This window comes from Crinia signifera, chromosome 2, assembly GCF_055691185.1.
Source record: "Crinia signifera chromosome 2, ASM5569118v1, whole genome shotgun sequence".
Lineage (NCBI taxonomy): Eukaryota > Metazoa > Chordata > Amphibia > Anura > Myobatrachidae > Crinia > Crinia signifera.
This window is the reverse complement of record NC_139218.1, coordinates 258,791,240-258,803,416: the sequence shown is the minus strand read 5'-3', so window position 1 is coordinate 258,803,416 and position 12,177 is coordinate 258,791,240. Positions and strand designations below refer to the sequence as shown.

The following is a 12,177-nucleotide window of genomic DNA, read 5'->3' as shown; positions in this document are numbered from 1 at the left end:
GTGAACCAGAATGCCCTCCGCAATGCTCAGTTAGCCAAAGATAGGTAACTACACGAGATTGCAGGAATGCTGTAGTGTGTTGTCACATTTACTGACACCAAGTGACCATAATACACTGTATCAGGGGAAATGAGCTAATATATTTTTTTAATAAAAGGGCATCAGAGATATATGTGGGAACAAGGAAATATATATATATATATTTTATTTGGAGTGATTATTGTCCGATGACACTCATTTCATGTCTTTAGTGATTGATCTGCTGACTGAGAGCACAATGCTCATTTTGTAACAATAGAAATCAAGGGCATTTGCTAATATTCATGTCGTATGTTAGCTCTGCCTGAATAGATGCATTTTTCTCTGCCTTCACTTATAATTGAGTTACATTTACACCATCACTTCTCTAATGGACTCAGGGGGTGATTCTGGTTGGATTGCAAAAGCAAGCTCCTTCTTTAATGGACAAAACCATGTGCACTGCAGGTGGGGCTGAGAGAGTTACATTTGGGGAGTGGTGGGTTCTTACCTCCCCTATATTGCCTCTCCATGCATAATGGTAGTAAGTCCAAGATACACAAACAATTGCAGTTATTAATCAGAAAATATTCTTCTGTAGGATTAAAATACTATGGGCAGGATCTACTAGTCACAAAACTGACATTTTCTGAGGTTTATTACAATACTAATGGCTCTTATTTATATTAAAAATGGTCCACGTGCACCGCAGTTCCTATAGAAGTGTATGAGGCTGTGATCTGCCTATATCCAGAAAACAAAACCTCCTGGAGCTTCTAGACTATAGAAAATGCCTATACCTTGCCGATTACACGCACGTAGGCTGATGGGAGGCATCCGTAATAGGATCCGGTATGCCTCTCCTCGCAAGGGACAGCTGCTCCTGCATATCAGCAACTACAGCTATCGGTATGTATAATAAAGAGGGTGGGATGTATTGTATTGATATTTTCATGCAAAGAATGATAGGTTAGGGGAAATTTACTAACATGGGAGTTCTATTTCAGATGGAATGTTGCTATGGGAAACCAATCAGATACCATCTATTATCTTCTAGAACATAGGTCTTCAAACTGTGGCCCTCCAGATGTTGTGAAACTACATGTTCCAACATGCATTGCCCCATTTTTTCCTATAAGAGCATGCCAAAACTGTCAGGGCATGCTGGGACATGTAGTTCCACAACATCTGGAGGGCCACAGTTTGAAGACCCATGTTCTAGAAGGTGCTAAGTAAATAAGACGAAAATTCTGATTAGATGCTCATCCATGCAACATCCCATGTGAAATAGAACTCCCATCTTAGTAAATTTCCCCCGTTGTTTCTTATATCTTATTGGCAAATTAGAAAACACAATATGAACTAGCTACTTACTGGTAAATGACCAAGTAGAGGTGTAATACTATCAGAAACATAGATGATACTCCCATCTGTAGTAACCACTATGATAAAGCCATCAAGAGCCTATAGAAACAAAAAAATGAAAGCATATAAGAACCTCCGCATTCATCATACGGAACATTGGGCCTAATTCAGCATGGATTTTTAATGTGAGAGGTCGCAGTGGACTGCCAGGAGAAAGCCGCCTCCCAGACAGAAATAGGAAACACCCCTTCCTAAATTGCAAGAATCTTGCGAATGGGTAGCGTTCCAAAACGCTTGCAGATAAATCCCATTGGTTATGTATCTTAAAGTAGGGCATATGGTATAGCTGTCAACTCGGAACATCAAGATTCACCAAGCATCTCAGAAACTGGGGCCTCGTTACATTGGTCCATTTCAAATTATTCAGCAGATTAATCCAGTGGCTTTTTGCCTTTAGCTACTTTGAGGATCAATAACACCTTTCATTGTTCCTTATTAAAGCCAGCGTTTATTTACACTAAATTCCGGATCAGGAACTCTATAAGACCTGCTCTAGTCATCATTCGGGGACACCAGGAGTATATTGTGGAGAGGATCTTAGTTTCCAAATTTGTAGGCAACCACGTACATTTCATAGTTCATTGGAAGGGTTATGGCTCCGAGGAGAGAACATTGGTTCCTGATAGACTCCTTCATGCTCCTGAACTTAAAATCTTCTTTGGAAGTTTTCCCTAAAACCAGGATCTAGGGGTTTCTTAACCCCTCTTAAAGGGGGGTACTGTTAGAAGCCGCCATGTGGCTCTCCAGGGACTCTGCTCCCAGCCGTTGCATAGTGATCGGGAAGCTGCATCTCCTCCGGATACAGTGGCAGGTGGCTTCCACCCGGCATCTGACAACACAGATGCTGTGGTGCCGGGGAGCCACCTGTCGCCTAGCAATGGGGCGCTAGAGTCATACGGAGTTCCCCGTTGCTGGGTCATTAATTATGAGCAGGTGGTGACTGCTAGTTATTAGCATTTCCTTCAGACATTGGTGGTCTTCCTGCCCATAGACCCATGTCTGGATGAACACCCAGTCCTGTATGCTGAACTCCTTTGCCTCTGCAGAGATCCAGTGCTGTGCTGCTCATACTCCTGCCTGCAAACAGGTGTACTAATTTCTTATTTTTTATTCATGTCCTGTATTGTCTTTACTATTGAGTTATGCATATTGTGTGGTGTATGTATTCTTATGTACAGGTTTGTCCCTGTAATTGTGTGGTGTATATTTTCTTGTGCCTGAATTGATTCTTCTTATACCCACCTCATTTTGGTATACTGACAGTAAAGCTGACATGCTGCTGCTACCCTGCGCTAATCATACACTAGACCATGGGTCCTCAAACTGCGGCCCTCCAGATGTTGTGAAACTACAAATCCCAGCATGCCTTTCCACAGTTTTAACACTCCCTTATAGCAAAACTGTGGCAAGGCATGCTGGGATTTGTAGTTTCACAACATCTGGAGGGCCACAGTTTGAGGACCCATGCACTAGACCAAGGGTCCTCAAACTATTTTGCACTGGGATGCCATCAGACAATAAAAATAATTACAGGACCCCAGCAAGTTACAGCAGAAGGTAATCACATCACATGTGCAGTCAGCAGACAGGCAGCACATACATGGCAGCATTGTGGAGGCACAAATTGATGTGAGGAGTCTAAAACAACTAACAATTCAACAGATTGTTCAGACTCCTTGAATCATTGACTGATATAAAAAAATTATCAGCCAGATGGTCATCAACACGGAGTTGCGACCCCATGATGAGAAGGTCGGGACCCACTTTGGGGTCAGGACCCACAGTTCGAGAACCGCTGCACTAGACTACACCCCATTTTACCTCTGCCTACATCTTATCTTGTTTAGTATAACTACTCTTTCATACCTCCTATCCATATCCACCTATATCCTTTAACCGACAGTAGCCTCGATCATTTGGGATAAGCTCACACTGGCGCCAGTGGCGTAAGTCCTGGTGGCATCCTAGTACCGGTAGGCGTGTCTAGCCTAATAGGAAAGTGGCTATTATAGGCAAGAAGACCTACTGGTGTCCTCTGTGACTGTCTAAAAGACCATCATCTAGTATTGCTTCACTCCAGGACATCTGTCATTCAAGCCTGCCTCACCTGGTCTTCACAGGTACTCCCTCTCAGAATCGTAACAGAACTGTTGTAAAAGAGATGCCAATCCAAAGAGATCAAAGTGCAAGGAGATTTATCTCACAAGGTTGACTTCTCCTATGAACTATCACTGACTTTATAAAAGAACTCTCACCATGGCCCTTATTCTAGTTGAATTGGACGGATGTGTATTTTCGGACAGGAACCGAGTGTTCTTAGCCCCGCCTTCCGTACGGATCGCTCACACCGCCCGAATGCGGTAAGACACCGACCGAACGGACCGCGAGTGAATTTTTCATGTGAACACCTCCTCCATCTGTGGGAACCTCCCCCATCATTCGATGGTCACCGACCATCGAATGCTGGACCAAGTGGTCAGGCAGCACCAGACCACTTGGGCATTTCTCTGTGCAAAAGCAGGGATATGGGCGGGCAGCTGGCATCCAGCTATGTCATATGTCCGCCCCCCCACATGTGCTTCACGGCTGGATTACCATACGTATGCCCAGCGTTTTCATGGGAACGCCCATGAAACGCAGGGCATACGCATATGGTAATGAGCAAAATCAGCCCTTCACGCCCCTCTCCACCCCCTGCTCGGACGGGTCTGACCGAGCATTTTCTGCACGTAACTCACTCCGTGTTCGGACGTGCGACGCGTTCGCACATGCGCAGATACGTCTCTGCACATGTGCAAATACCAAACATCAACTGTCCGACCGCACACGGAGCCGTCCGAGTCAACTAGAATAGTGAAGTGAAGCCCAAGTGAAGTTAGAAATCTTGGTATATGCACTGTAATTGTTTTTTTGTAGTCCTCTACATACATTTTACTTGAAATATAGAAATAATAATGTAAATAGAAAAAGTAAAAACCTACAATAACGTGGAACAGTGTCATAAGTGAGATCTGATTGCAGAGGTAGAACATGTACCACAGTCGTATTTGTGTTATGTGTTTGTGCATAAGTGTTATGGACTAGCATCTATGGTTGCTGAAAAAATAGAGATAAGATTCAAGGGGGGAAATTTAATAGGATGAGAGATTCAGAAAGTGAGAGATTTGGTAAGAAATCTCCATTTATTTTTTTAAAGCGGCAATCATTTACACTTCAAAATCAAACTGGTTTTGCAGTGTAAATGATTGCCGCTTTAAAAAAAACTGGAGATTTCTGAACAAACCTCTCACTTTCTGAATCACTCATCCTATAAAATTCCCCCAAGGTGTTTCTCTTCGAAGAATAGAGAATCTCAATTATCAAATATCCACTACAATCCAATCACAATCTGACTCACAGACGATCATGTGGGTGCAGGATGACGGCCCGACAGTTGGGATTCCGATGGTCAGTATATCGATATCGGAATCCCGACTGTTCAAATGCCTGACTTTTGGTATCCTGACTGGCAGGGGCTATTTTCCCTCTTGGGAGGTTCACGACCCCCATAGAGGGAGTACAGAGCCTACAGCTCGTCCCCCTGTTGGAGTCCCAACGGGATTCCGTTGTCGATATACTGACTGTCGGACTCCAACTGACGGGCCCTCATACCACATCCGATTAGGCAACTGCACATGCGCTTACATCATTTAAGGTTAATTAAGATATTTTAATTTAATTAAAGTGTGCTCTTCATTCATTGGTCTCAAAATGACTACTTATAGTATGAAAAAAAGTTATTCAATAAAAGTTGAACATTGTAAAGAGTGAGCAATATACATTCAGCTGTCTTACCTCTAGCATCAGGTGGGTAAATTCTTCATTACTGAGAAATGAAGGTTTCCAATCTGGATGAATATCACCGATCTCCAGCTGAGCTGTAACTTCTGCACAAACAAAAACAGAATGCCTTCTCATAATAGCGTAACACAAATCAAACATACACAGCTCTGCACAATGACAATAGGGTTGATTCAATTCTCAGTGCTGTGAACAGTACCTGGAGGGAGTTCGCAGAGCTATTCTAGCCAACGGGCCGGTAAGAGCAAGTCCTGGGGAAGCCTATTTTATCATGTCTTTTGTTTCTAAACAATCGGAACTTAAAGACAATGTCAAGATAATCAGTTTCACTGCATATTTGTAAACCTACAAAGCCCATCTGTAAATTTTCAAAACCCATCTGTAAACCTGAAATAATGACATGCATGAAACAATGCCTTGGGAAGTGGATAAATGCCTCTGACCACATTCAGTCAGTATCAGTGCTTTAACAATTATTATATGTACTTATGCGATAAGCTTTATCGTGATGCGTGATGGGATGTACCGCAAGTGATTGGTACATCCTGCCCTCTGTGAGAAAGAAATCGACTTGTGAAGAACAGTGAGCTGTGCCTGGTAAACCTATCCTTGTAATTTAGTTATTTCAAGAGTTAGGATTATCCTGTTCTTAGTGCCAGATGGTACCTGTTCCCCTAATGGACAAAGGTATTTGGTCACATCTGTGGGTTTGGCAAATGCCAGTAAAACATTGCCTGCCTGACTTCATGATGCCAAGTGTGAAGTTTGGTGGAAGAGGGATATTGGTATGGGTTTTTTTTTTTTTTAAAGTTCGGGCTATATCCCTTATCTCCAGTGAAGGGCAATTTTAATGCTCCGACATACCAAGACATTTTCAACAATGTTATGCTTCCAACTTTGTGGCACCACTTTGGGGAAGGCCCTTTTCTATTAACACATGACTGTGCCTCAGTGCACAGAGCAAGGATTATAAAACAATGGCTAAGTAAAATTTGGTGATAAAGAACATGACTCGTCCTGACTTTAACCACATCAAGCACCTTTGGGTTGAACTAGAACGGAGATTGTGACTTAGGTCGTCTCATCCAGCATCAGTTTCTGACACCGTAAATGCATTATAGAATGCATGGGCACAAATTCCCAGAGAAACACTCCAAAATCTTGTGGAAAGCCTTCCAAGAAGAATGGAAGCTGTTGTAGCTTCAAAAGGGGGACCATATTGAAGTATAAGTATTTGAATGCAATGTCATTACAGTCCATGTTTGATTAATGGTCCAAAGTCCAAATACTTTTATCCAGATGGTATATGTGTTTGTATATGTATGTATAGTAGATAATTCAGCTCCCAGTGCAAACACTAAACAAGTGCTGCCCCCCCCCCCTCACAGACATTGTAAAGCTAAAATATTTGCAGAGACGTTGCCTCGCTGTAAGCAAATATGCTGCAGGAAAAGACTACCTTACACCATATTATGGACCACACAGTAATGCAACTTACACCATATTATGCTCGACATAATAACCCTTGCACCATATTGTGCCCCATTCTGTTATGCCCCTTCCACCATATTATGCCTCACATTGTAATGCCCCATACAAATTATGCCACACTTCATGCTTGTAAGATGTTTCATGATGCAGCCACCTCTAGCTACAGCATCTAAGAACAATCCTCTCCTGCCCCCCACTGGTAAGTGGTCCTGGAATTTCTGGGAACCTCTCTAGAAAATGTCCCTCCCAAAATGGTCACCATCTCCTCTAGCATCCTCCATTTTGTCCTTTGAGGCGCTGTAAATTTTGGGAGGGACATTTTCAACAGTACTCAATGCAGATGGACTGACCACATGAAATAATGTCTGCAGCAGCACATATACGATACAAATTGGTCAGTATTGTAGTATACAAACTAAGGTTCCTCAACTTTGTTAAAACTGTATAATCCCAGGAGGCAGGACTGGTGTAAGGCTTCTCCGCACCCAAGGCAACCTACTGCTATTCCCTCCCCCATCCTAACACTGCCACCAATACCCATTTCCCAGCCTCTCAAGTGATAGTGTGGAGGGAGCATTTTAGAAGTCCCACAGTTGTCACCTGTATTAAGTACAACAAGGGTATCTTCCTCACAGGCATCTTTAATTTTGTGATAGGAACACCCCCCCCCCCCTTGATCCTGTCATCCTAGGCAGCTGCCTAATGCTACCGAATGGTAGGTCCAGACTTTCCAGTAGGTTATGTTTAAAGTTCCAGTCAATTATGTGCAGGTGAATTAATCTGTATGACCAGGTCCTAGGAATAAATGTAACTAATGCACCAGGTTGGTTTTGCTTTGTAAATGACTGCCGCTTTAAAAATATGTCCATTCTCTGACAAACTCCCGCACCTCTAGCTTCCTGCACCCTATAACTTTTACATCCTAGTCTTCTCAGTCCTTTAAAGACTGGAGCTAAAAAATTCTGAGGTTATACTCATCACCATAAAGCCGAATAAGAGGTAGACATTTTTGCTGAATGCATGTAGTGTATTGGTTATTTACCATTGTGCTTCTGTAGGAAGCCAATAACTTTTTCCAGCACAGTGGTTTTGTCCATCTTGCGAGCATTGCCTGGAAGCATGATGCCGAGTTCTTTGATAAGCACATTAAATTGGTCTCGCCTTTTTTTCTCTGACCTGTTGCGTGAAGCCCTGGAGTTAAAAAATATATATTTAAAAAGTGTAAAAACCAACTATTAAGTTTAAATACTTAATGACTGTACAGCATTTATAAGATTTCTAACTAAATTACATAATATAAATAATACTCCTCTAAGAGTGACACAATATTGCAGATTATTACAGGGTTAACCTGGGTCTCGGCTCGGTGTGAAAGATTCCCCAAAAAAGAATCCAACTCAGGTAGCAAGCAGGGCCCCATTTACATCATAGGAAGAGTTCGATCTCCGATGTTTGGAGACGATGTTATTGCCATGCATCAACAGAAGAGTTAGCACTGCATCCATGTGCACTATAAATGGGGCCAACCTGGGAATAAACCGGGTCAATACGCAGTAGGAATGGGATCTGTTTTGGGTCTGAACCAGGTTTAAGCCTTATTGAAAATCCCAGTTTGTTCCTGAGATTTTGGTGTGTATGAGGTATAACTACAGACCAATTCATTTTGTCCGGTTCAATACAGTATTTTTATGTAAGGTATGCATTTAATGATAATTTGGCTATGTTTAGAACAGGGGTGGGGAGCCTCCGGCCCGCGGGCCGGATACGACCCCCGCAGCCAGTTTGTCCGGCTGGCCTACCTACACACATACTCGCTTTCCCTCCCTCCTGTCAAATAGGAGCTGTGATGCGCCGCTCGATCGCCCGCCCGGTGAGATAAGGGGGAGAGCTGTTAAGATGCGCCGGCCAATCACTGCAGGCTGTGGAGGTGACACGCCTGCCAATCACTGCGGGTGGTAGGGACTTCCATCCTCTCGCGAGTGCTGTAATGCGCCCACCATGCACTGCATGGGTGGGAGCATTGCAAGAGGATGGAGTCCATCAGCCGCAACAGCAGTAGCCGCCATTACCCTGTGCAGCCGGAGCTACAGTAATAACTGTTAAGTGTAAAAAAAAAGGTAAATGCTTCTCCCGGCTCATCACTTTCCCTAGCTGCCTCTTGCAGCCGCTCCTCTCATTCAACCACCCAGCCTCACTCATGCCGACCTCCCTTCCCCAGTGACTCACCCCCAAATAGGTTTATGTGATTATGTCGGTACTTGTTTCCTAGCACGAGGTGCCCCCGATGTCCATCTTACGCCATCGCATTGCATGCCACATGCGTTTTTTAATTGTACAAGCACCCTGATGGGTGCTTACAATGTTAAATGCACCCCCACGCCACCGCCACTATCAACGCAAAGGCGAAGTGCAAACCCGATGCGTGGCGAGCGCAGCGAGCCCTCGGGGAGCGGCGGAACGCGTCCTCCGACCTTTTCATACCCCACTATCCACGTCGGCGTGGAGTTGATTTTAGATAGTGTGGTGAGCACAGCGAGCCACCAAGCCCGAAGCGTGGCAAGTGCAGTGAGCCCTGCGTGGGGACGCATATTACTTCACATGTATTCCGCGTCCCCTCGCGGGGTTCGCTGCGCTCACCTTGCTTCGGGCTCAGTGGCTCGCTGCGCTTGCCACATTATCTATAATCAACTCCACACCGACATGGATTGTGGGGGTATAAAAAGGTCGGAGGACGCGTACCGCCGCCCCTCGCGGGCTTGCTGAGCTCGGCACGCTTCGGGTTGGCGTTGATCCTGGGGGTGGCGTTGACTATGGGGGGGCCATTTAACATTGTAAGGACCCATCAGGGTGCTTGTACAATAAAAAAATCGTATACGATCGCATCGTATGCCATTGTATGGCATACGATGCGATGCAATATTTTATTGTACAATATCGCGTCGCATCGCATACCATCGTATACCTTATTTAGTATAATGGTATACGATGCGATGGGCGCCGTGCTAGGAAACAAGTACCATTATGTCTGATTATCAGACATAATCACATAAAACTGTTTGGGGGTGACACCCCCATTCCTCTACACTGTCACTTTTTATGAATAAATGACAACCCCTGGATCTGTCAGTCATCCATATCACCCTCACATTGCTGTGCATTAATTATCTAGCCCTGTGGTGTCTCTGCAGTGGTGGGCAGAACTGTTATGTGTATGTCCGCATGTATATAATGCCCACATGTATATGGCCCTGGCCGTGTGTACAATGCCCACATGTATATGGCACTGCCCATGTGTATAATGCCCACATGTATGTGTCGCTGCCCGTGTGTACAATGCCCACTTGTATATGCTGCTGCCCGTGTGCATAAAGCCCACATGTATGTGCCGCTGCCCATGTGTATAATGCCCACATGTATATACTGCTGCCTGTGTGTATAATGCCCACATGTATATGCCACTGCCCGTATGTATAATGCCCACAAGTATATGCCGCTGCCCATGTGTATATTGCCCGCATGTATATACCGCTGCCCATGTGTATAATGCCCACATGTATATTCCGCTGCCCATGTGTATAATGCCCACATGTATATTCCGCTGCCCATGTGTATAATGCCCACATATATATATCGCTGCCTGTGTGTATAATACCCGCATGTATATGCCGCTGCCCCTGTGTATAATGCCCACATGTATATGCTGCTGCCCGCGTGTATAATGCCCACATGTATATTCCGCTGCCCATGTGTATAATGCCCACATGTATATTCCGCTGCCCATGTGTATAATGCCCACTTGTATATATTGCTGCCTGTGTGTATAATACCCGCATGTATATACCGCTGCCCATGTGTATAATGCCCACATGTATATTCCGCTGCCCATGTGTATAATGCCCACATGTATATTCCGCTGCCCATGTGTATAATGCCCACATGTATATTCCGCTGCCCATGTGTATAATGCCCACATGTATATTCCGCTGCCCATGTGTATAATGCCCACATGTATATTCCGCTGCCCATGTGTATAATGCCCACTTGTATATATTGCTGCCTGTGTGTATAATACCCGCATGTATATACCGCTGCCCATGTGTATAATGCCCACATGTATATTCCGCTGCCCATGTGTATAATGCCCACATGTATATTCCGCTGCCCATGTGTATAATGCCCACATATATATATCGCTGCCTGTGTGTATAATACCCGCATGTATATGCCGCTGCCCCTGTGTATAATGCCCACATGTATATGCTGCTGCCCGCGTGTATAATGCCCACATGTATATTCCGCTGCCCATGTGTATAATGCCCACATGTATATTCCGCTGCCCATGTGTATAATGCCCACTTGTATATATTGCTGCCTGTGTGTATAATACCCGCATGTATATGCCGCGTCCCCTGTGTATAATGCCCACATGTATATGCCACTGCCCATGTGTATAATACCCACATGTATATGCCACTGCCCATGTGTATAATACCTGCATGAATATATTGATCATTTTTATATGGCCCAAAGGATTTTTATGAATATCCAAATGGCCCTTGGTAGAAAAAAGGTTCCCCACCCCTGGTTTAGAACAATGTTGTTCTTACCTCTTTGCCCTATCTTTCTCATCTTCTTCCATTAGCTTCTCTACACAGCTATTCCTGTGAATAAAGAAGATCCGGTATATGAGAGAAACACTACAACTTATATTTTGTTTGTTTCAAAATGAGTCATTTCGTTCTGTTGGCACGCAACTCCCTGGCAAGCATGCAAAATGTCTCATGCAATTTACTTGGCATCCATTTTAATGAGAAAGTTGTAGATCAAGTTATTTTTCAAATTAATAATGTAAAAAAATCAGGCAACATTTATTTTTATTTTTAATAGCATAATATTCATTCGTATGTTATTTGTGTTTGATATATTAGTAGGACAATGTCATAGTTGCTTCTATGGCTGTCTATGGAAATGTCCCCTAGTTGAATAATAATTAAAAAAAACAAGAAAACCGAATAGATGTTATTGTTAATTATTTCAGCAGTAGCCCATTGATTGCTTTAATTAATGTAGGGCTAAATTATTTTTCCTTGCAGATGTATTGTCCTGAAACAATCTTTCATAGAGACCAAGACGTCTCTTTTTTTGATCTCTGGGAGGTTTTGTTGACTCATTCACTTTAGCCCTTAAAAGGCATATGTGTTTGTTTATTTATTTATTAACAGTTTCTTATATAGCGCATACATATTACGCAGCGCTTTACAGAGTATACTGTAGTTGAAAATTCACATCAGTCCCTGCCCCAGTGGAGCTTACAACAATCTATATTCCCTACCACATGTACATGCGCACACAGACATTCTAGGGTTAATTTTTGTTTGAAGCCAATTGACCTACCAGTATATT

At 43.6% G+C, this 12,177-nt stretch overlaps 1 protein-coding gene across 5 annotated transcripts in view; it reads right to left on the bottom strand.

Annotated features, from left to right (window-relative positions):
- The window catches only part of NPAS2 (neuronal PAS domain protein 2), a 133,728-nt gene that overhangs the window by 61,958 nt on the left and 59,593 nt on the right, over nt 1-12,177 (bottom strand). For all 5 annotated transcript variants that reach the window (XM_083174369.1, XM_083174367.1, XM_083174368.1 and 2 more), the window contains exons 2-5: nt 11,382-11,435; nt 7,817-7,965; nt 5,278-5,369; nt 1,393-1,482 (exon numbers count right to left, since the gene is read on the bottom strand). In XM_083174369.1, the coding sequence (XP_083030495.1) occupies nt 1,393-1,482; nt 5,278-5,369; nt 7,817-7,965; nt 11,382-11,435 (385 nt within the window). The remainder of the gene's footprint in view (nt 1-1,392; nt 1,483-5,277; nt 5,370-7,816; nt 7,966-11,381; nt 11,436-12,177) is intronic.